The sequence below is a fragment of the Rhodofomes roseus genome (assembly GCF_022264815.1).
Source record: "Rhodofomes roseus strain CIRM-BRFM 1785 chromosome Unknown C8Q71scaffold_1, whole genome shotgun sequence".
NCBI lineage: Eukaryota > Fungi > Basidiomycota > Agaricomycetes > Polyporales > Fomitopsidaceae > Rhodofomes > Rhodofomes roseus.
The window spans coordinates 939533-966312 of record NW_025952957.1 but is presented as its reverse complement, the minus strand read 5'-3'; the positions used below and the strand labels follow the sequence as shown (position 1 = coordinate 966312).

The following is a 26780-nucleotide window of genomic DNA, read 5'->3' as shown; positions in this document are numbered from 1 at the left end:
AACCGAGGCGCGTCCAATGCGGGGCCACATTTGGGAACTGGCGCTGCCACGATCACGGGGTGGTCGCGCGTCAACGGGTCGGACGCCGCGTGTCGGTCACGTGGGGCGAGGTCCGCTACTCGCGGGCCTCTGGGGCGAACTGCTCCTGAGCCACGACGTCCACCACGCTCGTCCTCCGTCCACTGATCTCGCTGGTTCTGCTCGTCTTGCACGATGGCTCTTGCATGTGAGCCGCTCTGCCACTTCGGTGGAAGGTGCGTACAGTTTCCCATGTTGGCGTGGCACAGAGCGCCCTGGATATCAACCTGAACCGCGTCGCGCAGGCTCTACTTCACGTCCTTCCCCAACCCGCCACCACGATCGGAGGTGCTGAATCGCCTCGCAGCTGGCCCAGATTATGCGCCTCGGATACGCGGAACGTCTGCAGGATCGTCATCCTCCGTCACCCCCGACGATGATGCGAAGTACTACTACTTCACGATCGACGACCAACTGCTGTATCTATCCTTCTTCCAAGACTGGGGTCCACTCAACCTATCAATGGTGTACAAGGCATGTATCCTAATACATGAACTTCTCCAGGTATGATGCCCTATGCTGCCACTCGCGCGTCTGTTTAGCTCCATCTTCTTTCTACATAGGACCAAACACTATTATCACACCGCCTCGTTCTCTACTCCTCGAATGACCCGCGTAGGAAGGCCAATGCGGCATTGCTCATGGCACTCTATGTCGTAAGTGGCACCGCCAATGATGCGCCCATGTTCTCTCACGCGACCTCTCCGTGCAGATGATTGTACAGCAGCGGCCACCATGGGAGGCATTCCATCCAATCGCAGAAATCGAATTCATGCCGTTCCGTGACGCCGGGCGAGGTCGGTCGGACTTCAACCTCAGCATCCAGGACTGTCTATGGGGCATCTACAAGGCCATGCAGAACGGGTTGTGCGACATGAACGATTTCGACGTCGAAGAATACGAATACTATGAGAAGGTGGAGAACGGCGACTGGAACTGGCTGACGCCAAACTTCATTGCCTTCGCGTCACCCGTGGACCCCGTATGGATCAAGAGGGAGAGGGAGAAGATAGAACAGGCAAAGGCAGACGCGCCTGTGTCGCCTGCGAAGTCAACGCGAGATCATGCTTTGCAGAGGAAACTGCCTACGCCGTTCCTCAACTGCTTGGACTACTTCGAGAAGTCCAACGTCAGGCTAGTGGTACGACTGAACAACGCGCTTTATGACCGGCAGCACTTCATGGAACGGGGCATCCAACATCAAGAGCTCTATTACGACGACGGCACGAATCCGACGGACGAGATCGTGAGGAAGTTCATCGACATGGCAGACGAAGTGGTGGAGGACGGAGGCGTAGTCGCCGTTCACGTAAGTACGCCGGTCCCAACGGTTTGTCTAACCTCATGCCATGCCGCGAACAGTGCAAAGCAGGGCTCGGCCGTACGGGGACGCTGGTCGGCGCCTATCTGATTTGGAAGTACGGCTTCACAGCGTCCGAGGCCATTGCCTTCATGCGGATAGCGCGACCGGGATGCGTCGTCGGGCCTCAGCAACAATACATGTACCTCAAGCAGCTGGAGTGGTGTAAGTGGTCGGCGTACGACGAGGTGAAGCGCATCCGCGATATGAGCGCAGCAGCGGCCACAGCGCTTGTTGTGCCCGCAACGCCACCAGCAGAAGACGACCGGATGGACGTCAGCGATGGGCCTGCTGCGGTACCATTCACCCCCGTCCCAGTCCCCCCTGTTACACCCAGCAAGCACATCGCTCGCGCCCAAGCGCAAGCACGCGAGATCGCGCCGCCCGCACAGCCGCGCAAGACGCCCATCGCGAAGCGTGTCGCGTCCGACTCGGATGCGGAAGAAGAGGGCGACGTCCTCCCTGCCCTGGGTGTGGCGCCCGCGCCTGTAAGGCGGAAATCGAAGCCAGCGAGCGCACGGCCGGCGGGTGTGCGCGGCACCGCGTCCGAGCAACGTCCGGTGCGTGTGACACGCTCTGCGGCGGGTGCTGCAGCCGCCGCACGGAGGACAGGTGGGACGGCCACGGCGCTGACCGTGACGAAGAGCGTGAAGGCGAACGGGCAGGCGCCGAACAAGATCCCGCGTCTCGCGAACGGGACGAGCGTACGCGGGACGAAGGAGGCGGTCAAGGAGGGCGCTGCGGCCCCGACGGCGACGACGCGCAAGTTGCGGAACCCACCGTCGCCGATTCCATCGCGCCTCCCGACCCTTGTCGCGAAGCGTACGCACCACAACGCGACGACGTCCGTGAACGAGCTCCCCGCAGCAGCAATTGCGGCGGCGAAGTCAGCCGTTGCAGCGGCGGGCGCGTGGATGACGACGAACGCTGCGGCGGTGGTATCGAAGGAAGGACGCCCGAACTTGCGGCCGATTCGCAGGCGACGGAGCAGTTTCAGCGCGGCGGACGTTGTCGCGTGAAGTTGCCCTCGTGGCACTAATTCCCAAGTTTATAGCAAACAGGCTGGCCTGGAAGTTTCTCTCTCAACAAGTATATATCTGATGGATTTTGCGTCGTCGTTGCATCTCCGTTGCATTTTGTCACTGTCAATATCTATCGCTATCCGCTACCATCGTGTCCTCTGTCCTATCCGTGCCTATCCCCTCATTCCCCCCTCCCCCCATCCCTCTCGCATGTCCCCATATCCTCCACCATCTCACGCCTCATCCGCATCGCATATAGCAGAGCATCGTTTGCATAGCACTATCTTGGCTTCATACATACACGACCCTCCCCTCTTTTTGACTACTGTGCCCGTCCATATGTCCACGGGCACTTTATGCAGCTTATGCAATACATGCATTCCAAATTCTTCGTACATGTCTACAGACAACAGCAATTCATCAAGCAACTACAACGGTATTGCCCCCTTAGGCTTTTGAGTACTTGTGCACACACTCCAAGAAGAACCGCATATCCTCGGGGTCCACACCCGGCGTGATCCCATGCCCTAAGTTTGCGATCCACGCCTTCGGGGCCTTCCCGCCCTTGAACCGTTCACACATCCTCTTCACCTCGCGCTCGATGGCCTCGCGGCCACCGTACAGCACGTTCGGGTCGAGGTTACCCTGGAGCGCGACCAGGCCGCCGACGGCCTTGCGCGCGTCCACGGGATCGATGCACCAGTCAATGCCGATGACGTCGTAGCCCGCGTACTCCGCGAGCTCGGGGAGCAGCGCGGTCGCGCCTTTCGGGAAGAGTGTCATCGGGACGGGGGCGAGGTTCTGTACCACGAGCTGGGCGCGCACCGAAGAGGCGATGTGCTTCAGAGCGGGGAGCGCGTACTCGCGGAAGTGGTGCGGGGCAAGCTCGCCGGCCCATGAGTCGAAGACTTGGACGAGCTGTGTCGGGTCGTGAGAAGCAGGGATGTGATGAGGAGGAGAGGTGGGCGTACCTGTGCGCCTGCCTTGATCTGGCCTACGAGAAAGTCAACGCAGACGTCCGCGATGCGCATGAGCAGCGCCTTGCTCTCCTCGGGATACTTGAACAGCCACGTCTTCGCCTTCGTGTATGTCCTGCTCGTCTCGCCCTCGACCATGTACGAGAACAGCGTCCAGGGCGCGCCGCAGAAGCCAATGAGCGGGACCGCGCCGTCGAGCTCGCGCCTCGCGCGCGTGATGGCCGCGAAGACGTAGCCGAGCTCCTGCTCGACGTCGACGTGCGCGCGCAGCTTCGCGACGTCCGCGGGGGTGTTGAGCGGCTCGGGGAAGTGCGGGCCGGGGTTCATCTCTACGGTCATGCCCATCGCTTGCGGGACGACGAGGATGTCGCTGAAGATGATGGCGGCGTCGAGCAGGCCTGCGTACCGCCGGATGGGCTGCAGCGTTACCTCCGTCGCGAGCTCGGGTGTGCGGCAGACGTCGAAGAAGCCGTGCTTTGCGCGCACTTCGCGGAACTCTGGGGACGGCGGGTGTTAGCTGTGGATAGCATACTGTACATTGGTAAGTGCGCACCAGGAAGATATCGTCCTGCCTGGCGCATGACCCATACTGGCGCACGCTCTGTCTGTTCGCCTGTGAGGGAGGTGTCTCGGAGATGGAGATGCACAGCAGGCGAAGACTCTACCTCGGGCGGCGCGCAGGAGCAGGTCGTTTTTGAGCGGTGGGAAGTCGAGCGACATCGTGCCTTGAGTCGTCGTGGGCGAGAACACCGACCGTGGGCTATATATTGACTGTCGGGGCCGAAGAGCACACGGGTGCAGGGAGGAGGCTTCGACCCGCCGCCGCGACGCGCCCACGATCGTAAGTGGCATGATCAAGATCGCCGGCGCCCGCAGACAAATTCGCTTCGCGCTCTCGCCACACATCCCACCCTCCAGCGACCGGGTCGCGTCTTCTCCAAATGCCAGCTGCAGCTAGCCAGCTCTACAATACTGTCTGAGCCATGCCTATCGACGACCCAGCGCAGCTCGTAGAGGAGTATGTGCCGTTTCGACCGGTCTCTTGACGAACTGAGCTAGAGGCTTAGGTTCAAGAAGTCGGGCGAGTTTGACCGGCTGAGGAGGGAGTTGTTGGCACAGTTTAGGAGCAGCGTGAGTATCACCGTCTCTCAAGGAGTAACATGTATGAACGAAAGTAACCCACGTTCAGGATGCCATGGACACGCTGATGTCCCGTGTAGAGGATATCGTCAAAGAAAGGCTCGCGTCTGACCAGAAACTCCACTACGTGCCAGAAACAGTCATGACACGCGAATTGATGCAGGAGCTTGACAGGTATGTACCAGCTGCACCACGCCAACAAGGTCTAGGAGATGCTGATGTCGCTAGGTCAGGTATCCACTGGTAGAACGAGCGGCGAGCGAGACCCGGGCATTCACCGACCCTACATTCACCTCTGGCATACGCAACTCGATCAAGACCATCCTCCAAGACGATCGTAGGAACGGTTCGCCACCATGTCATCATCCATGGAAAATAATCGCTCACCAGTATCTGCTCCCACAGAAGGGAAGTTCGTAGACGGCATGGACATCGACGGCATCGAAGAGGAGACACCGATGGACGAGGGCACCCCGGAAGACGACGAGACGCGCGTAGTGCGCTTCGTCAACTACGCTAGGAGCGAGCCGGACCTCGACCCACGCGACGAGCCTACGAGCGAGGACCCGCACGAGGGTGTGGCTCCGAAAATCGGGTTGGACGACTGAGGATTGCTTACACTGGTGCGCATATATGTTATGATTTAGGTGTACATTACTAGCGGGTGTCTTGCGAATCATGCAATGCGCCGTATGCGTGTACGGCGAAGGCGCTCGCACAATGCAACGCTGCGCTTATTGCGCGCGTTACTCGACGATCGCGCTCTCAAACTCCAAGCGGTGCAAATTGTGCCTCATTCAAGGTCGTTCATCAATGAATGCGCCGTTCATTCTCCGTGAGCGGCAGCCTAGAGGATCCGGATCCGTACATTGCGGCCGCTCGAAGATGTTGACTGCAGCTTGTTCTCCGCCTTCCGCGGACTTAACGATATACCTCCTCGGGTTCTCCTGTGCGCCCGCAGCGGATGTGATGACTGGTCGATTCCAGTTCAGCCAGCTACATCCTCAGAATGTTCGGGACTGGCGACTACCAGGTATACCTGCTGTTGGTGCGTACCTGATCCGAGTTACGATCGTTCACTCTAGTGCGGTCTCCATAACACCGTCATAGCAGCTTTGAAAGCTCGAAGGTATCTCAGGAGCCGAGGTAGTCGGCCTGAGCTTCTCCGGTACATTGAGCATGCTTGCGACGCGTTGCTTCGGTACATTAAATGTCCCTCCACGAAACGCCGTAGCATGAACATTGACCTGACGAACGCCAGCATATCAGACCGAAGCGCCATACAACATTGAGTCGTCTGAGACGTCTGAGAGTTTTACTCAGACATTTCAGATTGGCAGCTGATTCGCGGGGATAGTTGGACGCTCTCCTACGCACTAGCTACGTTCAAAGTTGCTGGAGCTCTGGAGCTCCAGAGGCTGGAGGCTGGAGCTCGCCCCCGGCAAACGCCGTCAACCGCGCAACAGCTCTGGCATCGCCTGAAATTCCCGCCACAGTGCGCTTAGGTAATCCCATAAGCTGTGGCGCTACCAACTGGTCTGTACAACGTCCTGGGAAGGGGTTTGTATTATATATGTCTTCAAAAAGGGGTGAGGATGGTCTGTCCGTACTTTCTCCAGAAGCCGTGACCCTCAAATACCGACAGCGGGTTCTACACACTCCCGATGACGTTGGTATACCCGATTAGGCCAACGGCGCTTATCCCAGACGTACCTGCGCATTGAAATAATCCATGCTTGATGTGCGATGCAGAGTGAATGGGACACCGTACACGTGTAAAAGTAAATGCTAGATGTGTATGGAGGCCTGTTTCAAGCTGCAGGTGAAGCATGTCGTACTGTGCAGGCGAGGGTCTTGCTGCTTAGTCAGCTGCATCCCGTAATCAGACCTGCGAAGGGAAAGTGAGACGCTTGCTGTCAAAAGACCTTCGCAGATACACGAATAGCCCCTAGGAGCGGTGGTATGCATAAAAACTTATGCATCTTCGTGCAGTTGTACGCAGGGAAAGGATAACTTGTCGCGGTCGAGTCACAGACGTCACGCGCGCGTGACGACGGCAGTGCGCTGTGGCGGCATGCTCTGGAAACGCCTGGCGGCAAACCCCGAGAACCGTCACCTCCAGCTCCGGGCTCCAGCTGGAGCTCCAGAGCTCCAGCAACTTTGAACGTAGCTACTAGAAGCTCCTGCTTGCAACCTCCGCCGTCGTCCTCCGAGTCGTAGGTCTGAAGTTACGCGTCGTAGGCTAGTCTGGCGTTCATCCACACATGTCGGGCGTGATGCGGCTGCTGACAGGCTTCACTGTCAAACATGGAGCGCGATTTCCGTGCATGACGGGCGTCCCGGAGGACTCAGCCAAGTGTTTGAACACATTTGCGCCCAGATTGCGCCCCGTACGCATGCGATTATTTGTGAACGAGTCATGAGCGGGCTTGCATGGTCGAGTCTCGGGAGATGCGGTGAGTGGTGTGGCCATCAAGGATTCGGGACAGGGCAAGTACTGCAGCCGGCGGGAGAGGGGCGAACAGAGGCGCGGGCGATCGCTGGGACGCCAATCACGGACGGGAAGAAATGAAATGGCTGATCAGGTGGGTGCGGCGAGCAGTCCGTTGGGCATTTCCTGCCCCTGCACGAGTCATGGCTGGCGGTGGGCCCACCTGACTCGCGCTCAGAGGGAGGTACATATCCCGGCCGTCGTCCAATCCCCTCGCCCTCCCTCCGCACACCGGCCCCGCTACCCCAGTTCCGCCCGACGGCCAAGCCAAGAACCGTCCTCGCCATGAGCGCAGAAGAGCGTGAGTCGCCCGCGTGCGAGTCGCCGTGACGCGTTGACACTGACCGCGGTCCGCGTCGCGTTTGCCAGTGAAAGGATCGGACGGCGCGTCCTCGCGCGACGCCGAGAAGCATGGCTACCGTTCCGACGCCGCGTCCGACGCCGACCTCCACGTCGACTACAAGACCCGCTTCCCCAACATCAACGAGGCGAAGGTCCTCCGCAAGATCGACATCCGCGTCGTGCCCGTGTTGTGTGTGCTGTACTTGTTGGCATTCCTCGATCGGTGAGTCATTCGTGGTGGTACGCGACCCCAGCGGCTAAGACGCGGACCAGGGTGAACATATCGAACGCGGCGCTCTTTGGGCTAAAAACGGATCTGAAGCTGACCGGAGACAAATATAACAACGCTCTCGTCGTCTTGTGAGTGCTCGTCCGTGCCGTTCCTGTGGGTCCCGGTGTTGAGCGGCTCGAATTTGATTTTCGCAGCTTCGTCCCGTATGTCCTTGCTGAAATCCCTTCAAATGCACTGCTCAAGCATTTCAAACCGCATGTATGGCGTACGTAGTGTCTCGCCGGCCCGGATGAACATCGCTCACCACGATATTCCTCACACAGTACCAGTGTGCATGTTCCTCTTCGGCATCGTATCCGTATGCCAAGGGCTGGTACAAAACTACAGCGGATTGATCGCATGCCGGTTCTTCCTGGGTGAGTGCACCGGTCCAATTCCGCTCGTTTTCCTTCTGTTAACATTCTTTCAGGTCTCGTCGAGAGCGGCGTATTCCCGGCATGTTTTTACCTCATTGCAATGTGAGAGACCTCGTCCCGACCGCATCAACTGACGGCTGACGCAGTGCTTCACAGGTGGTACAAGCGTGCAGAGGCGCAAAAGCGCTACTCCTTCTTCTTCTCGTCAACAACCCTCGCAGGCGGCTTCGGTGGTCTGCTCGCCAGCGCCATCGGCAAGATGGACGGGCTTCGAGGGTACCACGGCTGGCGATGGATCTTCATCATCGGTGCGTGCTTCTCGCATTCATTCCGTGACTTCGCGTAGCTGATCGAGGTGCCTATGTATAGAGGGCGCCGTGACGTGCGTGGTCTCGGTGGTTCTGTACTTCACCATCTCGGACTTCCCGGAGGAGGTCACATGGTTGACGCCTGAAGAGAAGGAGTTCGTGAAGGCGCGGTTGCATGCGGACGTCGGCCAGTCGAGGAGACATGACCCGCTCACCACTCGGTCCGTGTTGAATGTCTTCAAGGATTGTGAGTGTAGTTCAGTCTCATCCAACGCTCGTGCTAACTCGCACTTCAGGGAAGATCATTGCTGGCGGGTTCATGTACTTCGGGCTGATTGTCCCAGCATATGGCTACGGTGCGCCCAAATCCTTCTCTGCCCGGCGCACATACTTACGTCCCCCCAGCATACTTCGCCCCCTCCATCATCCAAGGTCTCGGCCACAGCAGTATCCGCACACAGCTCCTCTCCGTTCCACCATGGGCCTGCGCCTTCGCGCTCGCGATGATCACCGCGACCGCGTCCGACCACCTCCGGCATCGCTTCGCGTTCGTGCTCCTCCCGACCGCCGTCGCCCTCACGGGCTTCATCATCCTGCTCGTCGTGCACGACAACACGAAGCTCCAGTACGCGGCGCTCTTCCTCAGCGCGATGGGCACGTACTCGGCGATGCCGATGATCGTGTGTTGGTTCAACACCAACTTGGGCGGGCATCAGAGAAGAGCTGTCGGTACGGCATGGCAGGTTGGATTCGGGAACAGTGCGTCTGAGTCCTTTCTATCACCCTCACACGTGTAGTTGACCAGCTGCGTGTCCTCTGCGCAGTCGGCGGCATCATCGCCGTGTACGCCTTCCTCTCCAAGGACGCGCCCAAGTACATCACGGGCTACAGTATATGCATCGCCTTCATCTGCCTCTCCGTCGTCGCCGACGTCGTCTACTTCTTCGGCCTCACCGCGGAGAACCGGAGACGCAGCCGCGCGGAGGCCCAGGCGAGCGCGGTGCTTCTCAGCGCGGACGAGAAGACGAAGCTGGGCGACCTCAACCCGGACTATCGGTATTTCTTGTGACGAATGATGAGCGGTCTAGATCTTGAGCTCTATTGTAACGAAAAGACACGAGGGGCTGGTGCACACGTGGATTGGCAGGATAGATGGAGGCCCCCGCTTCATATCACTATTGATTATTGATGTATCAGTAGCTTAGTTTTCGTGCTAATACTCAGCTGTATCAAATGCATTCTTCGACGACATAGACCACGTAAGTGGTTCAACGTTCAATCGCCGAGGGAGCATGAGCTTGAATTTGGGTTGTGAAACTTCGCGTTCGGCCAGAACCCGCTAAGAGCGAGGCTCGGGTTAGGAGCAGACCCTACACAAGGACCTACTATACACCCCCGAGTGCAGGACAGTCGCAGAAACGGCGACAAGTACTGCGTGTACTGCACGGACCCCGTAGTTGAGTACGCTGTAATGGCGCGCATAAGTCACCCCGTATCTGAGCCTTACCGGCGAGCGGAGCGATGTAGTAACGGTGACTAACATCAGATAGCAAGCTACGATCACGCAGGACGCGCGAGGTGCGCGTGCCCGCGGGGGCATCGCGGGAACACTACATGATCCAATGAGCTCGCTGAGAGTATTGGCGAGCCTGGGGCCACAGTGGTCCTCGAATTGTCACCTGGCATGTACAATGGGCACGACCCACGGGACATCGGCATGAGCCATCCATGTAATCATCGTTGCTCACTACTGTGCACTCACGGTCTTCCTTACCACTGACCTCCACCTTGAACGACCATGGCCCCGCCACAGATGCTTCCCAACTCCATTCCAAGACCTAATACAAAGCCAACATCATTGCAAACAGCAATGAACGTGGATCGAGAGCAGTTTAGAGCCACTACAGTGAGTCGACTAGTACTAATGATCGCTGTCCCCGGGCATAGACCGGGTTCAATCTCATGCACATATACTCTCTCAACAGCTGTTCCTACGAGAGTTAGCAACACAGCACTTGGACTTGACCCAGTACTTTTCAACTCAATGTCCCCGTGCAATAGACAGGGTCATGCAAGAGGTGAGCACAAGCCTAAAGGCCTATAGTGCAAGCTTAAGCCACTGCTGATGTATGTACCCACCACATAGGTTAGAAAGCACCCAATCTTGCAATACTACGTCGATGGTTGGCCAGCCGACATCTATGTGCGGGATTGGGTCTCCCGGCAAGTTCTCCGGAACCGGCGGGATTGCCACCTTGGTGACATGCACGATGGCACTGGCAAAGCAAATGAGGTGAGACAAATGTACTATGTACCATCCTATCCTCATTGACCGTCCTAGCAGCCTCCAAGCCAGGGATCGCAACCGAATCCGAGTCAGCCTCGCCCACAAGTGCGATCCGATCCTGAGACATCGCCGAGATGCGTCAGAGAAGACCGATCTGCCACAGCAATTTCGCCCGCCGCCGGTCATGTTCTGCACGCGCCCGGGTCGAAGGATCCGTCGTTCAGGACGTTCTTGAAGTCATGCAGGCCGAGCCTCAGACCTCTGCGAAGTGAATTCCGAAGGGCTGGAATCAAAACCGTCGGAGACTTTGCGCGGATGGCGAGGCTGGAAGCAAAGTACCGCGAGAGGCTGTTGAGGGAGTGGATGCGCTTGACGGACCTGGAGGTGGTCGAGGTGGAGATGATTTTGGATACGATGAAGTTGTAGAGTAACAAAGCATGAACATCAGCAACGGAACACGCTCGCATCTCGGGCCCGTCGCGTCAGGTCAAAACACAGTGCCCGTTGTGTCCTGCACCGCAGCAACGCCACAAGCGCGTCGGCCGGTGTGCTCGGCCACGTGCTGCCATGATCGCGCCCCGGTCAGAGCAGGGCGTGGACAATACATACTGGGCTTCCCAGCCACCGCCCAGGCGGCCCACCACTCACAGCTTCTTTATTCCAAGACACCACCACCGTCCTCTTCCCACCCGCCCACCATCGCTCACGCCCTCCAGGTCAGCATGAGCACCGCCTGGATGCCCCCGCCGGGGCGGCACTCCGTCCAGATCGGCCAGTCGCTCGGCCGCGCACTCAAAGCACGCAGGGGCGAGCCAGCCCACCAGAAGAGCAGCAAGATACCTGACAAGGAGTTCTACTCCTTCCGCTGTGAGTGATATGAATCGGCGGGGAAGAGCGGCTGGTAATGGATTATTGTGTTGGCCGTGGCGCAGATAACTTCAAGCCCGAGGCCGTCGATCCGACGAAGGTGGGCTCGATCGAGACGCGGAAAGAGGGAGATGTCAATAAGTATGTCATAGAAAAGGGCAGCGAGAGGGTGCGTTTTATAATCTCTTCTGGCATCGGGACGGCAGTGCTGACGCAACTACCCTCTCGGGCCAGCTAGACGAAGGATACCTCTTTACCGCGACCGGAGCGGAGCCCGTGAAAGAATGGGACTGCATCTTGATCTACGACGAGGAAACAGGTGTACGCACAACCTGTGCTTCGACATTCCCTCTTCCGTACTCACACGTCATTTCCACATACAGCGGTACACACTCGAGAAGGTAGACACGTATCTACGACTCAACTTCGACCGCAAGACCCACGCGCCACGGCACGCACCTTCGCGTACGTCCCTCGCCTTCACATCTCATCCGCTATTTATACTAACTCGTCTTCTCAAGCCGCCGCATCGACAGGCCCAGGTACACCTTCCACACCGTCTCACATAGCCCCGCCACCACGCCCGGGGCCTTCCAAGCCCTTCGCACCCCCCCGCAAATTACAGAATGATGTCGACCTCGACCTCGAGAACGAGCTTCTCGCTGGGCTCGACGACGCCGACGGCTCGCCCGACGAGGACATCCCGCTCGCCGCCACAACCAAGGCCAAGAATGCCGCTATGGCCGCGCCGCCGGCTAAGCCCACTAGGCCCGCAAAGGCCAAAGCACCTGCCAAGCCCGTGGCAAGGAAGGAAGAGGAAGAGGAGAGCGACGGTGAGATCCTGGAGGCGGTCGAAGCTGCGTCAAAACAAAAGCAGAAGGCAAGGCCGGAACCTGTCTCTGCGCCGCCGCCTGCCTCGAAGACGAAGCCTGCCCCGGTTCGACGCCCAGGGAACAACCTGCCTGTCAGGCCCGTCGCGGCAGCAGAGCCGTCGGTACCCAAGCCAAAAGCACCCCCGGCCTTCCAGGCCAAAACGAAAGTGGCCGCGAGCGCAGGCAAGAAACGGCCCCTCGACGTCGAGGAGATTGACTTCGCACGCCCCACGCAGCCCGCGAAACGCCCACGGCCGTCGTCCCCACCTCCACAGGCGATGCCCAAGCAGAAGGAGAGGGAACGGTCGAGCTTCTCGCTTGCCCTGCCCACTCCGGCGCCGGCGCCGAAGCAGGCAGAGCCGCCGACCCCGCTCTCGTTCCCGGGCTCCTCTGCGCCCGTCATGCTCCCCGGCGCCGCTCCCTCTGCGGCAGCCCCCGTCGCAGCAGTCTCATTAGACTCTGACGATGACTGGATCGAGGTCAAGCCAGCCGCGTCCGCGCCCACGCCCGCGGTTGCACCTCCTCCGCCTGCGCCCCTGCGCGTCATCGAGATGGAGGAGATCGTGCCGACGTCGTCCCCGCGCCGGCCGTCCCCGCCGCTCGCGCTCCCGCTGGACGAGGACGACGAGGACGATTTCGATATGGAGGAGGTCGCGGTCGAGCCGTTCCAGGGCGGGGACACGCCGTTCCAGGGCGAGGACGCGGAGGAGGAGGACGACTTCCTTGCCGACGTGCTCAACGATGTCCAAGAGACGGTGGGGCTCCCAGAGCCGGATGGGGATGCGGGCAATGAGGGGTTGTTTGGAGAAGAGGATGAGTTTTCGAGTAGTGAGGAGAGCGATGATGATTAGCTATGGGGCGCGTAGCAGGCTTGCTCGAGGTGGTAGGGGCAGGGACGGGAACTAGGTCGAGATTGAGCAGCAATCTGGGACCGGACTCTTGGGTTAGAGACACTTTGTCATTCAGACTGAGGCATCTGTACTATACATTCGGCATTAAATTATTGTAAGACGCTGTTGCGCTACCTCTCTCGGGTTCTTCTCCATCGTCAACCGGTCCTTGGGACACCACCGATCATAATCGGAACACGCGGCTCTAGCTCGCGATCTGCAACGAACTCTGGCGGGCAGAAAGTCTGGAGATAAATGGGATTATATTCAAGTAGTGTCGCAAGGACCGTGCAGCCTCTGAGCATGACAACGAAGATCCAAGCTGATTAGCGACACGGGAGGGCGCAGCTGACTGCAATGAATAAGGGCGAGGAATGTACAGTACTCTTACGTTTCAAAGGTAGAAGAAACATACTGTCAGGCCCAACCTTCTTTGCGGGACGACGGGAATATGGGACGCCGAAAACCACTTCCCCGTTCCAAGGACCGGTTCATGAATGCCACCTCGAGCTGTCGGTGAACTGCCTTGACTCCAAATAGTGATTATGACGCGCAGCACTGGATTTTGGCGAGTTACTGAAAGGCTGGCATTGACGATGTCACTGTCACTGCCCATTGAGTGGGGTTTGGAGTCGACTGTAACGAGGGGCAGCACGCATTGGAGCAGAGGCCCGAGGCGGGTCGGTCGTCAACGAGATGATTTGCTAGCCTACGGACCTGCAAATCGGCGCTGAATGCACAGAAGTAGCATGAAGTCGTGGTGTACCTTTTCTGTATATGCGGGGCTGTGCACCCATGGGCCCGGGTGTGAGAGACTAGAGTGGTACGGCGAGGACTTCTAGGCCTCCTCATGGTGCGCCGTCTTCACGGGGGTGGGCCCGTCAGATTCGCAGCCTAGACGGGCCCTGAGACGAGCAAGTTGTCTCTGGGTATGATGACTACCATAAACACGCACCCGGGATCCTCGATTGCCTGGAATGCCACGAGAAGGGATGGCTGGCACGGTCGTCGTGCTCATACGTCCGAGATAGAGATCTGCGGGGCCTCGCGAGACCTTTGGGAGCTGGAGTGCGGCGGCGGTGGGGAGACTGCTGGGACAGATGGGGAGGGACAGGACCAACGAGGGCCCGGGGGCGCAGTGAAGTCATGCAGGTTCGATCGAAAGCCGCCGAGGATGTGGACGCGTCTGTGGAGTGTGCGCGTCATCGTCCGTCTACGCGTTGTTGCGAGCGCCGCGTGCGTGTGCTCGACGACGCGGACAGCAGCGGGCAGCGAGGGCACGGCGGACGCGGGGCGTGCAGGAGGACGGGCAGACAGGCGGCGGACGGGCGGTGGCGGCGAGGACAGGGATGGGGCCGGGAGACGGTATGACGTCGGCGGGCTGACGCGGCAGACTCCGCTCCGGGGGGCCTGAAGACGCTGCTGGTGTTCGGGCGGATGGCGGTTGGTCTCGCTTATACACCCACTAGTCTCTTCGACGCCCTCCGAACGCCTTCCATCTCCTCCAAAATGCCGTCCGGAACAGGCGTCGTCGACGCATTCAAGAGCGAGTCCATCACCCTCTCCCGTGACCATGTCCCGCTCACACCCGCGCTCTCTCACAGATCTCATTCGCCACGGCAAGAACCACCGCCAACACGACGACGCTGCACCATACGCCCAGCCACACTACCAGCCCGCCGCCGCTCAGCCGCAGCGCCAGCGCGACGCGGCGGTCGCACAGCCCCAGCAGCAGCAGCAGCAGCAACACCAGCAGCAGGCCCAGCGCCAGCACAAGGACAACCCCAAGTTCAAGGAGCAGATCGAGTCCATCGTCCAGGAGGAGCGCGAGGCCAAGGGCAGGATGCCCACCTACAAGGGCCTCGAGAACTACCAGCTGCTCGACAAGATGGGAGAGTGAGTCCTCATCGCTCCTTCTGTATCCCTCGTGCCCGCCGTCGAAGCGCGTCACGGATGTGCACTGCAGCTCCACCGTGTCATGTAGTCGACTGCGGGGCACCCATCGCGTCGTCCCTCCCCTCCGGGCCAGCGGTTTTGGTGGTCGCCGCCATGCCACCTGGCCCGCACACTCCTTACTCGCGTCCCATTGGCAATGCCGTCGCGTTCTGGCAAATTTTCAGGCCACGGCCGTGCTGAGCCTTCCGGGATGTTCGGGCTAGAGCGGTCGGTCACATAAAGTTGATCTCGATCAGCTTCTCATGGACACCTTCTGGATCTCAATCCAACGATAGAAGCTATCAGTGCACGTTTGCATGCACGCCTGCTTCGCGCACAAATTCTGTTCTTCAGAATGCTAACCTTGACTCTGCAGCGGCGCGTTCTCCAACGTGTACAAGGCCATCGATCTGCGAACAGGCCAGAGGGTCGCGGTGAAGGTGGTTCGGAAGTACGAGTTGAGCGCATCACAGGTTAGTGCCCACTTCTCCCCAAACTCCGTTTCTTTATTCATTGCCCCCTCTCCGTACGCCGCCATAGGCTGGTGATAAGCATTTGAACCGCGAGTTCAAAAAGAAACCGCGGGTGACAGAGGTGCTTAACCTAATGGTGGTCTGATAGTGTTGCTGACTCTGGTTCGCCTTTCTGGTAGCGCGCGAACATCCTCAAAGGTGTGTGGCGGTGTGGTCGAGGGTCGGGACTGCACTGATGGGCGTGTCTCGCCGTGCAGAGGTGCAGATCATGCGGGGTATCACCCACCCATCAATAGTTAAACTCTACGCGTTCTTCGAGTCACCAGAACACTACTTCCTTATCCTCGAGCGTGAGTGCACTGCGTTTCTCGCACGATCAGCGACATTGACGGTGTCCAGTCCTGGAGGGCGGCGAGCTTTTCCATCAGATCGTGAAGCTGACGTACTTCAGCGAGAATCTCGCACGGCACGTCATTCTGCAGGTGGCACAAGGCATCCGGTATCTTCACGAAGAACGTGGTGTCGTCCACCGCGATATCAAGCCGGAAAATCTGCTCTTCGAGCGGATCCCCGTCGTGCCAAGTAAGAACCCACACCAGAAGCAGTTCGAAGAGGATAAGGAAGACGAGGGCGACTTCATCCCGGGTGTCGGTGGCGGCGGCATCGGGCGAGTGAAGATTGCGGACTTTGGCCTGAGCAAGGTCGTATGGGACGAGCAGACGATGACCCCGTGCGGGACGGTAGGGTACACCGCCCCAGAGATCGTGAAGGACGAGAGGTATAGCAAGAGTGTAGACATGTGGGCGCTTGGATGTGTCCTGTATACCCTCTTGTGTGGGTTCCCGCCGTTCTACGACGAGAGCATCAACGTGCTCACGGAGAAGGTCGCGCGAGGTCAATATACCTTCTTGAGCCCTTGGTGGGACTCAATAAGTACATCAGGTACGATCCATGTTTTGTCTCACAGCAGCATCATACTCATCTACGGTGTAGCGAAGGACCTCATTACGCACCTTCTCTGTGTGGACCCAGCGCAGCGCTTCACCATCGATGAGTTCCTCGCACACCCGTGGTGTACTGCAGCTCCTGCACCACCACCGCCCCCGACTCCCCTCCCGGATGCCATGCCCCTGGACTCACCGCTCCTGGCTGCGGCGCGCATCGGCGAGGCCCACGGGATGCGCTCACCGGGGCTCGCGCAGCTTAAGGAGGCGTTCGATGTCACGTACGCAGTACACCGCATGGAGGAGGAGGGCGCGCGGAGACGTGCACAGAAGGGCGGTGCGAACCGCGGGTTCCTCAACAATCTCAACGAGGACGACGAAGAGGAGGAGGAGCAACCGACCATTGCGCGCCGGCAGCAGCCGCACGCAGCAGCCCCCGCGGCGGGCCAAGCGGGCATCGGCGCAGGCGCGAAGGCAGCGGCGAGGCGTGCGGTGGCGGAGGCCCACGATGGGCGGGCGGGCACGAGGGACCGGGGGCGCAACCGGCAGCACCCGTTTGAGCTCGATATGGATGGTGCGACGCTGTTGGGGAGGAGACATCAACGGACCGCAGGCGCGGGCGCGGACATGAGCAGCCCGCTCGGGAGGGTCCTCCAGCAGCCGAAGGATCTGGTGGACGTGCCGGGGAGCCCGATGCGCATTGATTAGGCTCGCTCTCGGCTTCCTTGCCTCGCCCTCCCCATTGTCGTGTGCATATCCCACTGTTTGTTGTCGCCTCGCCCCCCATCGTGTCCCGCCTCCTAGCCTGTTGTTCTCTTTTCGCGCCCGCACCCCTCATCCCGCCGTCGTCGACCCGACGCGCCTCCCATCTTGTGTATTCCCCGGGCCCCTCCTGTACGATCAGACTGTCTCGCAAGCCTCGACCCGACGTGGCTGTCCCGTCCCATTCGTATTTTTCCTGTCGTAGTATCATACACGGCGTCGTCAATCAAGCTGCAAGCCTCCCCCGCACAGGCTCTCGTGTCGAGGCGTACAACGTGCTGCAAGCCTCCCCGTTATGCCGTGACGTTCATATCAGTGCTCGCTGCGTCTCCGCGGGCGACTCGTAGGCGCGGTTTCGATTGCGATGCACCCTCACGGTGGGTGTCCGCGTCAGCCTCGTCGGGAATCGCATCGGCCTGGCGTTCGCGTGCACCCCTGGACAGTTGTTGTATCATAGCGCGTCGCATCTTGAAGCCCGACGGCGGAGGACCGATTCAGACTGATGTGTTGTTGTCAGTAACCCTACCGTAGTCCTATAGCACTTACGCATTTCTCTCTCGCAATCAGTACAGTACATGCAGTACAGTTTAGCGTACGATGACAGTGACTCTTCGTCTTTCGTTTGTAGAGTATGTATTTTATGACGTCTGTCGTGTGTCAGACGTCAATGATAGTCCAGTTATTACTCGAAGTGCGTGGGTTTGTCGCGAGGTTTGTTGGTGTAGCTCGGAAAATGCGGACTGGATACGGTAGTACGAGGAGTGTATCAGGGTGTGCTGTAATCGTAGTCGCCCTGGACGAAAGTCTGAATCTCAACAAGGGAACAGACCGACGTCGACGCGAGTACTCGGACTTCGATATTAGAGGTCGTCTCATTCTGGCTGAGGGGGACCTGGAGTACCTGAACACGCACGCACCTAGGAAGTCTCTCGGTGAGGAGATTCAACTTGGACTCAATAGAGGTACGATGTAGAACGCACGGCCCCTTTCGCGGGAAGCGACTTTGCTTGTCCAACGAAACAGGACGCGACGTCAGCCGCGGTGGCAGGATGGTTCAACATCCTGTTGGGTACGCCTGTTCGTGTACATAGGTGACCAGCTCCATGAGGTAGCAATGTACATGGATTCGGTGGCGATGATAACACTGCACATACTGTCAACTGTCCGCCATGCCACATCCCATTCACCACCATCACCGCTGCGAGGGAGGTCATGCCATCATACTCCGTTGTCATGCGAAAATGCGGGTTCAGGCAGTCCGTTCATAGACACAGAGTACGCGGTTGTCGAGTGCGGTAGGATTGGGCACGAGTACGAGACGGTATTCAACGGACGAGAGGAGACTGGTGGCTGTGCGAGAGAAGGGTGGAGAAACACGAGATCGGTCACAACGAGGACGCGTCGTGGAGTGGCTGAGGAACCGATCGCCAAACTGGGCGTTGCTGCCTTGAACTCTTCCTCAAGGGTCTCCTGCAGCCCATCACTCTCCCTTCCCGTCCCCTGCTTCTCTCCGTCTGAACTTCCGAACATAGAGATAGACCGTCCCACTCGAGGTCATGGCTGAGGCTGGCGGGAATATCAAGGTCGTCGTGCGATGTCGGCCTCTCAACTCGCGCGGTTCGTCCCTTCCTGCTTCAAATTTGTGAAGTTCGCGCTCATATCTCCGTCGCTACTCCCGTTCGCGTGTCTATCGCACCTCCCAAATGAACAGAGATCGCTCGCGGCGCGAAACTCCTCGTACGCATGGAGGGCAACCAGACCATCCTCGACCCGCCCGAAGCCGGCAGCGCGGGTGCGCAGGCATCGTCTGGCCGTTCCGCGGAGAAGAAGTCAATGAACTTCGCGTTCGACAAGAGTTACTGGTCTGCGTGCTCGCGGGACGAACCGAACTACTGCTCTCAACAAACACTATACGATGATCTCGGAAAGGAGTTGCTGGACCACAGTTTCTCGGGGTTTAATGCGTGTATCATGGCTTGTGCGTCTCCTCGTCCTCTCATTCGTTCTGTTCCTGAGATTATTTGCAGATGGTCAGACTGGTATGTACTCTGAGCTCGTTCAAGGGAGGATCCACTCACGCGCTTAGGGTAGGTTCCGGAAAGTCGTATAGGTACGTCTGAACATTCGCGTTTAGAGACACCTAAAGTAATGTGCTCTACTTTTAGTATGATGGGATGTGAGTTCTCTTTGCGAAGCGCGTGTTGTTCAACCTTATGAACTGTTGTGTAAAGATGGCGCCGACAAGGGTATCATCCCCCTTACTTGTTCGGAGTTGTTCACGCGAGTAGAGGCGAAGAAGGCGGCAGATCCTAATTTCATGTTCACGGTGGAAGTATCGTACATCGAGGTGCGTGGCTTGTTCTACGCCTATTGGCGTGCCCGACACCTAACACCGCTTGCAGATCTACAACGAGAAGGTCCGCGACTTGTTGAACCCGAAGAACACGGGGAACCTGAGGGTCCGAGAACATCCAAGTCTTGGTCCTTACGTCGAGGATCTGTCCAAGCTGGTTGTGAGCAGCTATGACGAGATGATGACCCTCATGGACGAAGGTAACAAGGCGCGAACGGTCGCCGCCACAAACATGAACGAGACGTAGGTGTCGTCGCTATACGGTATGTAGTCGGTATTTATGCCATGTTCTCAGGTCATCTCGGTCGCACGCCGTGTTCACGGTTATCCTGACCATGAAGCGACATGATGTCGACAGCAACCTGGACACCGAGAAGGTCTCCCGTATCAAGTGAGCGATTATGACCACACACTCCTTACCTCAGTTTAATCCGCCCGTCTACAGCTTGGTCGACTTGGCCGGTTCCGAGCGAGCAAACTCGACAGGAGCTACAGGAGCGCGTCTTAAGGAAGGTGCCAACATCAACAAGTCACTCACGACTCTCGGAAAAGTCATTGCAGCCCTTGCCGTCGCGAGTTCGAATGACGGCAAGAAGGGCAAGAAGGGCAAGGGGGACGACTTCGTCCCGTACCGAGACTCCGTGTGTAATGTTGTGCTTCTTGCTATGCTTGACATGCTGAAGCCGTGTTATCAGGTCTTGACATGGCTGCTGAAGGACAGTTTGGGAGGAAACTCCAAGACTGCGATGATTGCCGCCATCTCTCCTGCAGACGTGAACTACGAGGAGACTCTGAGTACGCTGCGTTATGCCGACCAGGCCAAGAAGATTAAGAACAAGGCCGTCGTTAACGAGGACCCCAACGCCAAACTCGTCCGAGAGCTCAAGGAGGAGCTAGAGATGCTCAGAGGTGTGTCACGCAATGCATATACGTCAGTTAAGCCTGACACGTCGCCCAGCGCGCGTGACCGGATCGACCAGCGAGGCTGTATATGACCCGAAGATCCCGGCGGCGCAGCAGAAGGTCACGTACCAGGCGAAGGACGGCACGTTGAAGACGGTAACGAAGGCCGAGCTGCAGGAGCAACTGGAGACGAGCGAGAAGCTCATGGAGAGTCTGAATGAGACGTGGGAGGAGAAGATGCAGCGGACTCAGGAAGTGCAGAAGGAAAGAGAGAAGGCGCTCGAAGAGCTGGGCATCACAATCGACAAGAATAATGTTGGCGTGCATACGCCGAAGAGGGTGGGTTTAGGACGAGTGTATATGCGCTTGGTGTACTAACGAAATTGATGAATAGATGCCTCACCTTGTCAACTTGGTAGGTTGCATAGTCCGTTTGCTAACGTTATGACTTACACTCACATCTCCGCGTTACAGAACGAAGGTACATAACCATTTTTTCAAGACACAAATCATGACTGACACCTGAATACCTCCAGACCCGCTCATGAGCGAATGTCTGATTTATCAGCTCAAGTCCGGAAAGACGATGGTAAGTACAATGGTAGCTAGGCTTAGGCCCTATCAAGTGACGCATTATCTTGAAGATCGGCCGGCTCAACAGCCAAATGCCTGCCTCAATTCGTCTCAGTGGCGAGAGTATCGGGGAGCAACATTGCTACTTCGAGAACATAGACGGCAAGGTAACCCTGCATGCAATGCCTGATGCCGTCACGGTAGGTTTTGGTAGCTATTTGCCTTGTTGGTTGTTGTCTGATGTGTGATGTAGTTCTTGAACGGCCGGCAAATTACTCCAGGGCAGGTAGGTGTAGCTGTCTGGTAGTCCGGCAGTTGTATTGACGCACTTTCTTTAGACCTACAAACTTCGCAGCGGTTTCCGCATTATTCTCGGTAGGTTTCAAGCAAGTCGGCTCCAAGGACTGCTGCTCACAAGAAGGTTGATGCAGGGGAACACCATGTATTCCGCTTCAATAACCCTGAGGAAGTCCGGAAACAGCGGGACCGCGCCCTGGCGAAGTCCAATCTGTCCATCAGCATATCTGCTGCAGAACTACAGCAGCAAGCGAACGCCGAGGCTGAGAAGAGCACCAGGCCTCACTCTCCTGCCTCGTCCATTGATGTCGCTGATGTTGACTGGACGTTTGCTAAGCGGGAGGCTGCCTTCGCTCGATTAGGCTTGGACCCTACTCTGGACAACCTGCCGGACGAGGACTTGAACAAGCTCTTCGAGAAGATCACGAAGGTGAAGACCATGCGAGACCATAATGCCCGACCGCGGCCGGAGAGCAGTCTCAGTCAAGCAGACGATATCTGGAGCGAGAACGGGCGACCATCTGCTAGCGAGGTCTTCACGGACGACACGAGTGTCGACGCCATGACAAGCCACGACAGCCCGGACGTCGGTGCGCTGAAGGACGTGCAGAACCAACTCGATACGCAGCGCGTTGAGTTTGAGGCCCGGTTGCAGTCGATCGCGGAGTCGAACGAGGCCGAGGACTTGAAGGCCGAGAAGGAGCAGATGGAGCACCAGCTAAAGTTGGTGCAGAACCATATGAAGCGCCTTTTGGATGCTCGGGCGAGAGGAGAGCACGACGCTGAGCTGGAGGCGTTCGAGCCTGTCATCTACACAGCGAAGCAGCTGCGGCTTATCCGTAGGGTTCTTGACAAGTGGAGAACTCACCGGTCCTTCTCTATGGCGGAGGTCGTGCTGTCTAACGCCGTCTTCGTCAAGGAGGCAAATGTCATCAGGTTGGTCTTATCTTGATCAAGCTTTACGAAAGGTCGCTAAGTATTCCAACAGCAAGGAACTCGGCAAAGACGTTTCATACAACTTCACCGTCGCGTCTGGTGGTTCGCTTGCAGCGCCGGCGTCTGCTATCGACACAATCGCGGGTCTGGATCAGTTTGGCGACGTCGTTGATCCTGTTCTGGCATCTGCGACACAACCCTCCGTCGCTATCAAGGTTGTTGACAAGCGCAACAATGCTATCTATGCCTGGTCGTTAGATCGCCTGCAGCAGCAACTCCAGCGCATGCGCAATCTCACCACCTTCATTGACCGCCCATCCTACTCCCAACATTTCTCGTCCGAAGAGCCCTTCTACGACAACCCCCCTCCCGAATACACATTCATCGGCAATGCATTACTGTCCTTGGCACCCCTCTCACGACGACTGTCATCCAACTCTACCGTTCCGATCTTCGACCGCTACACGGCTGAAGCAATCGGTTCATGTCGTATCGACTTGAAGATTGCCAACGTTGTGCTCAACCCGAAACACGCGCACACTTCCTCCAATTCTACCCGCGCATCCTCTCCTGTCCCTGGAACCGTCCCTCCAGGGAGCAAGCTCAGCTTCGTCCTCAGCATAGACAACGTCAAGGGCCTATCGCATCATGACTTCCACTCCGTCCACCTACAAGTCCGGCTATCATCGTTCCTTGGCCCAGCAACGATGTCAGAGGAAGTCTACCCTTCATCTGCTGTAGACCTGGAGAAGTCAACGCTCTCGGATCTCAAATTCCGCCGCAGCTTCTCAATCGTCGCGTCGTCGAGGGTCCTAACATACCTCCGTCAGGGATATGCGCCGATTGAGTTCTTCGCGAGACTAAAGCCAACCTATCTGGAGCGCATGGAACGTTGGGACGAAATGCGAGAACAGCGCGTCGTCCCCAACACTAGATCCAGCTCTCCAGAGAGCAAGACACCAAGTCTGCCCCTCATGCGTAGGTCGGAGACTGACTTCGTCGTGGAGCAGACCCACGACGTAATAGCTTGGGTGCAGATCAGCGAACTCGCGCCAGATGGTTCTTATACCCCTGTCTCTGTCATGTCACACGGAAACCTGGACCCGGGAGCGTTCCAGCTGCACCAGGGTCTACAACGCCGCATCATCTTGCAGCTTTTCTCGAATTCGGGACGACAGCTGCCTTGGACAGAAGCGACGCGCGTGAAGTTGGGTAACATCCGGTTACTCGACACGAAGGGCCGCCTGCACGAAGGAAACTCCAAAGCCATGATCACATTGCCTCTCTTGCAGCAGCAACACGTCGAGTTCAGACCTGATGGTTCAGGTATCCTCTCCGCGGAGGCGCTCTGGGACTCGAGTGTGCACGATTCTATCCTCCTCAACCGCGTCACAGCACCCGGCCAGCGCATTCTTCTCCAGCTGCAGTTCTCAGTCAACGTCGAGATCTGCGCAGACCCCGTGCAGTTCACCATGGACACGGCTGTGGCAATACAGACACGAGATGCACGGCCGCCGTCTCGCATTTTCAGCCTGCTCGGCTCGACGAAGATCATCCCGAAAACAAGCACGGTCTTCACTGTCAAACTGTCTCCGCCGCTGACGAGGTCGCCCAAGGACCTCTGGCGGTTAGACACTGCGGAGAAGTATGTGCGCGGCGAGGAGTCTCTGGGTGTGTGGCGACCACGTGGGGTCTCCGTGGTGGAGGACTACAACCGACTGGTGTCCATGGAACGGCGCGCAGCGGACGTTCAGGCCGTCCGCGTTATCCTCACCTCGTACCCAGCAAGTCGCGTCACCCAAGCCGATGCCGCAGTATGGGGCTCTGAGGCACTTCTGCAGAAGGCACTCGCACTGTGGCAGAAGCGCTTCGGGCACCCAGGCGAGGTGAGATTTGACTTTCATTAACCGATGTACATTGACGTCGGCTAACGCGCATCTCTCACCCGTCAGATCGTGATCAGCCAGGACCCGATAGATCCAGAGGAGTCTAGCGTGAAGTCGGGCAAGAGCTCCGCCGGCATGCAGCCCGCGGACTCGGTGAAGCTGATCTCGTCGACAAAGGTCGTCCCGCGAAAGTGCGTAGACGCTTGCGGTGCCCGCGAGGCGTTCCTGTCCCTGACCGGTTCGTGCGTTTGCAGTGATGGCCCGACGAAGAAGGGCCATATGATGATCATGATCGACGCGAACGAGAACGTCTGGGAACGCAGGTGGTTTGTATTGCGAAGGTGCGTTGGGTTCGCAAGGGCGGGGGAAAGCCAAACTGACGATTGCATTTGCCCAGGCCGTATCTCCACGTCTACGCACACTCGAATGAAACTGAGGAAGTCAATGTCATCCATCTGGACGGGGTGAACATTGAAGTCAATCCGGAGATGGAGGCTCTTCTCGGGGTTCGTCTTCTCTTCTCATGCTCTCTGTCCTGCGCGCACGGCGTACTGACTCCCACGTGCAGAAGAAGTTTACCTTCACACTCTTTACGTCCTCGAACTCGTACGCGCTCTCCGCGTCGAGCCTCAAGGAGCTCCAGGCATGGACATCCAAGCTGGACCCTACACGTCTCCCGTCATGACCGCCACGCACCTTACGAATCTCCCTTTCGCTTTCGCTTTGCGTCTCTTATTATTCTCTTGATTATCGCTCCCTGCGTCGCTCTCACCCTATGCTCGTCTGTATCGGATTATTCCTGTCCTGCGTCTCGGTGCATCCACGTATACCATACATACACAAGCACATTCGATCTGTCCTTTCCCGTTCTTGAAGTAGGAGTACCCCGGGGGCAGCGCGCACCCCAGCCACGATATAGTTGTACATCTGATATCTACCTACTAACAGCATACCTGTCGCCTCCAACCTCGTAGTAGTGTCTACCGCAAGCCTTCGCTGCATCGCTATCCGAATACAGATGGTAAACTGCGGATGGATCCGGCAGTGTGTGAATGGCTACGTGAACGGAGCTCCTCGGAGGGTGTGAGTGGCTGGTGGAGTAGGTGCGTAGGCCAGGCGACAGTTGTGTCGTTTCGTGGGCGTGCCGTCGAGCGTACACAAGGCACCTCTTGAAGAGGTTGCGCTGAACACAGCCGCGCGTATTCTCGAAGGATGCTGCACCAGACATGGGGACCCGAGATGGCCGACGTGGATACGGGGTTTACAAGAGGTCGAAGTCGTCCAGCTGTAGGCAGAGAATGAGTGTGCGTTATGAAGCATGCGCACGGAGCGGCGTACCTCGTCGTTGTATCTCATAATGGTGCGCTTCATCTTCGACTGGTCTACCCATGTCACGAAGTCTTCCATGTGACTGGAGACACCATTAGTGGCATGGCTCGCCGGGAAGACCGCTGTTCCTCACCGAGTAACCAGGTATGCCGGGTCTGTCACTGTGTCTGGGCCTACTCTGACATGCCCCTGCTCGATGAACTTGACGGCCTGCACTCAGATGCATCAGCGCCATGGGCCATACCGACGAATCGCGCATACGACGTACCGCGCTGACCGTCTCCGCCATGTTCGACATGGTCATGAGCACCGCGAGTCTGCGGCGGCAGAACGCGGCGACGGTGAGCTTGTTCTCGACGTCACTGAGCTTCGCCTGCGAGTTGAGGACGCCCATGTCGTACAGCTTGGAGAGCATCTGGCCCTCCATCTTTGCACGGAACGGGTCTTGTGCGGAGAGGAGCGAGAGTCGGTGGGCGAAGGAGCGAACCGAACCGCATAGTTTGTTGTACCTGTGTGGACAGTGAGATGTGTGGAAAGGAAAGCGGAAGGGGGCGCACTTGTGGTAATCCTCTCTGTCCTGGATGTGGTACCGCCGCATTACCTTGATCTCGCGGAGGTTCGCATCTTGTTTCCACTGAGCGCAGGGTGGTCAGCACTTCTTCCCTGACAGCGAGTTGTTTCACATACGTTGAGAAAGTCGACCTTCTTGAGGAGCTTCTGCTCATGATACTTGAACTGGCGGACCATCCTGGACAACTGTGGCTGGACGAGGAGGGACTAGGGCATCAGGCGCCCGCGTTCACGCCTGATCTAGGATTTTTCGCGCCGGGCACGTGGATCGCAAACGGGCGTCCCGGCGAGCAGCAATAGGCGCCCATTGAGGAGGACGGACCGGCAATCTAAGTCGCTGGCCTTCGCTGGCCCACCGAGGGCCACCTCGCTGCGCAGCTTACGGCCTCTGCGTGGGCAACGGTGGAAATGGAATCCGTACCTCGCTCAGGTCGCATGTCCACCTTACGTATGTCTGAGGTAGCCTTGACGCGGGTCAGCTGCGTCGTGGTCCGCTCGGACGCAGGCCGCATGGGCTTCGTGCACCGAGGAAGTGCC

General features: G+C 58.1%; 9 protein-coding genes across 9 annotated transcripts; 7 read left to right on the top strand and 2 right to left on the bottom strand.

Moving 5' to 3' along the window:
• The first annotated feature begins 149 nt into the window (after positions 1-149).
• On the top strand, positions 150-2575 carry C8Q71DRAFT_13884 (tyrosine protein phosphatase). The gene is made up of 5 exons (XM_047916536.1): positions 150-254; positions 324-582; positions 642-734; positions 791-1387; positions 1441-2575. Exons 1-5 carry the CDS (start codon positions 214-216, stop codon positions 2455-2457), a joined length of 2007 nt encoding a protein of 668 aa, XP_047784609.1. The 5' UTR covers positions 150-213; the 3' UTR covers positions 2458-2575.
• A 332-nt stretch (positions 2576-2907) lies between these two features.
• On the bottom strand, positions 2908-4157 carry C8Q71DRAFT_852322 (uroporphyrinogen decarboxylase; the record flags this gene model as incomplete). The annotated part of the gene is made up of 4 exons (XM_047926819.1): positions 2908-3378; positions 3432-3934; positions 3991-4050; positions 4103-4157. The coding sequence occupies 4 exons, from the start codon at positions 4155-4157 to the stop codon at positions 2908-2910; spliced, it is 1089 nt and encodes a 362-aa protein (XP_047784608.1).
• A 133-nt stretch (positions 4158-4290) lies between these two features.
• Positions 4291-5185, top strand: C8Q71DRAFT_844644 (uncharacterized protein; the record flags this gene model as incomplete). Its single annotated transcript, XM_047926594.1, has 5 exons — positions 4291-4455; positions 4505-4568; positions 4627-4751; positions 4811-4923; positions 4968-5185. Exons 1-5 carry the CDS (start codon positions 4421-4423, stop codon positions 5183-5185), a joined length of 555 nt encoding a protein of 184 aa, XP_047784607.1. The 5' UTR covers positions 4291-4420.
• Positions 5186-7202: 2017 nt separating this feature from the next.
• On the top strand, positions 7203-9645 carry C8Q71DRAFT_13856 (MFS general substrate transporter). The gene is made up of 11 exons (XM_047916531.1): positions 7203-7369; positions 7438-7633; positions 7684-7770; positions 7837-7907; positions 7966-8058; positions 8112-8160; positions 8215-8366; positions 8428-8613; positions 8663-8722; positions 8772-9125; positions 9191-9645. The coding sequence occupies exons 1-11, from the start codon at positions 7354-7356 to the stop codon at positions 9433-9435; spliced, it is 1509 nt and encodes a 502-aa protein (XP_047784606.1). The 5' UTR covers positions 7203-7353; the 3' UTR covers positions 9436-9645.
• A 377-nt stretch (positions 9646-10022) lies between these two features.
• On the top strand, positions 10023-11117 carry C8Q71DRAFT_730074 (uncharacterized protein). Its single transcript, XM_047922072.1, has 4 exons — positions 10023-10272; positions 10352-10444; positions 10513-10659; positions 10711-11117. Exons 1-4 carry the CDS (start codon positions 10165-10167, stop codon positions 11077-11079), a joined length of 717 nt encoding a protein of 238 aa, XP_047784605.1. The 5' UTR covers positions 10023-10164; the 3' UTR covers positions 11080-11117.
• Positions 11118-11251: 134 nt separating this feature from the next.
• On the top strand, positions 11252-13419 carry C8Q71DRAFT_730073 (uncharacterized protein; the record flags this gene model as incomplete). The annotated part of the gene is made up of 5 exons (XM_047922071.1): positions 11252-11520; positions 11586-11689; positions 11755-11841; positions 11904-11985; positions 12042-13419. Coding segments are annotated over exons 1-5 (1616 nt in total), but the record flags the coding sequence as incomplete, so codon positions are not given.
• A 1372-nt stretch (positions 13420-14791) lies between these two features.
• Positions 14792-17342, top strand: C8Q71DRAFT_697298 (Pkinase-domain-containing protein; the record flags this gene model as incomplete). Its single annotated transcript, XM_047919956.1, has 8 exons — positions 14792-14849; positions 14887-15178; positions 15594-15690; positions 15758-15811; positions 15870-15888; positions 15948-16040; positions 16090-16632; positions 16684-17342. The coding sequence occupies 8 exons, from the start codon at positions 14792-14794 to the stop codon at positions 17340-17342; spliced, it is 1815 nt and encodes a 604-aa protein (XP_047784603.1).
• Positions 17343-18837: 1495 nt separating this feature from the next.
• On the top strand, positions 18838-25071 carry C8Q71DRAFT_13604 (uncharacterized protein). The gene is made up of 23 exons (XM_047916509.1): positions 18838-19013; positions 19108-19374; positions 19424-19435; positions 19488-19506; positions 19562-19572; positions 19628-19743; positions 19799-19992; positions 20045-20140; positions 20195-20390; positions 20445-20658; positions 20708-20991; positions 21047-21067; positions 21127-21133; positions 21189-21241; positions 21297-21425; positions 21479-21511; positions 21564-21600; positions 21657-22458; positions 22511-24344; positions 24411-24535; positions 24599-24685; positions 24742-24850; positions 24913-25071. The coding sequence occupies exons 1-23, from the start codon at positions 18953-18955 to the stop codon at positions 25027-25029; spliced, it is 4824 nt and encodes a 1607-aa protein (XP_047784602.1). The 5' UTR covers positions 18838-18952; the 3' UTR covers positions 25030-25071.
• A 404-nt stretch (positions 25072-25475) lies between these two features.
• Positions 25476-26535, bottom strand: C8Q71DRAFT_13622 (alpha-L RNA-binding motif-containing protein). The gene is made up of 5 exons (XM_047916511.1): positions 26361-26535; positions 25942-26307; positions 25807-25883; positions 25683-25755; positions 25476-25629 (listed from the first exon to the last, which is right to left on the bottom strand). The coding sequence occupies exons 1-5, from the start codon at positions 26418-26420 to the stop codon at positions 25606-25608; spliced, it is 600 nt and encodes a 199-aa protein (XP_047784601.1). The 5' UTR covers positions 26421-26535; the 3' UTR covers positions 25476-25605.
• Between the last annotated feature and the right edge of the window lie 245 nt (positions 26536-26780).

Coding starts and splice junctions, on each gene's coding strand:
- C8Q71DRAFT_13884 (XM_047916536.1), top strand. CDS start 214: ATGGCTCTTGCATGTGAGCCGCTCTGCCACTTCGGTGGAAG. Junction 255..323: donor CTCTGCCACTTCGGTGGAAG/GTGCGTACAGTT, acceptor CGCGTCGCGCAG/GCTCTACTTCACGTCCTTCC. Junction 735..790: donor TGCTCATGGCACTCTATGTC/GTAAGTGGCACC, acceptor CTCTCCGTGCAG/ATGATTGTACAGCAGCGGCC.
- C8Q71DRAFT_13856 (XM_047916531.1), top strand. Junction 8,161..8,214: donor TGTTTTTACCTCATTGCAAT/GTGAGAGACCTC, acceptor AGTGCTTCACAG/GTGGTACAAGCGTGCAGAGG. Junction 9,126..9,190: donor GCAGGTTGGATTCGGGAACA/GTGCGTCTGAGT, acceptor TCCTCTGCGCAG/TCGGCGGCATCATCGCCGTG.
- C8Q71DRAFT_730074 (XM_047922072.1), top strand. CDS start 10,165: ATGGCCCCGCCACAGATGCTTCCCAACTCCATTCCAAGACCTAATACA. Junction 10,273..10,351: donor AGCAGTTTAGAGCCACTACA/GTGAGTCGACTA, acceptor CTCTCTCAACAG/CTGTTCCTACGAGAGTTAGC. Junction 10,660..10,710: donor GCACTGGCAAAGCAAATGAG/GTGAGACAAATG, acceptor CCGTCCTAGCAG/CCTCCAAGCCAGGGATCGCA.
- C8Q71DRAFT_13604 (XM_047916509.1), top strand. CDS start 18,953: ATGGCTGAGGCTGGCGGGAATATCAAGGTCGTCGTGCGATGTCGGCCT. Junction 21,512..21,563: donor GGCAAATTACTCCAGGGCAG/GTAGGTGTAGCT, acceptor CACTTTCTTTAG/ACCTACAAACTTCGCAGCGG. Junction 24,536..24,598: donor ACAAAGGTCGTCCCGCGAAA/GTGCGTAGACGC, acceptor GTGCGTTTGCAG/TGATGGCCCGACGAAGAAGG.
- C8Q71DRAFT_13622 (XM_047916511.1), bottom strand. CDS start 26,420: ATGGTCCGCCAGTTCAAGTATCATGAGCAGAAGCTCCTCAAGAAGGTC. Junction 25,756..25,806: donor CCGGCATACCTGGTTACTCG/GTGAGGAACAGC, acceptor TGGTGTCTCCAG/TCACATGGAAGACTTCGTGA. Junction 25,630..25,682: donor TTATGAGATACAACGACGAG/GTACGCCGCTCC, acceptor CTCTGCCTACAG/CTGGACGACTTCGACCTCTT.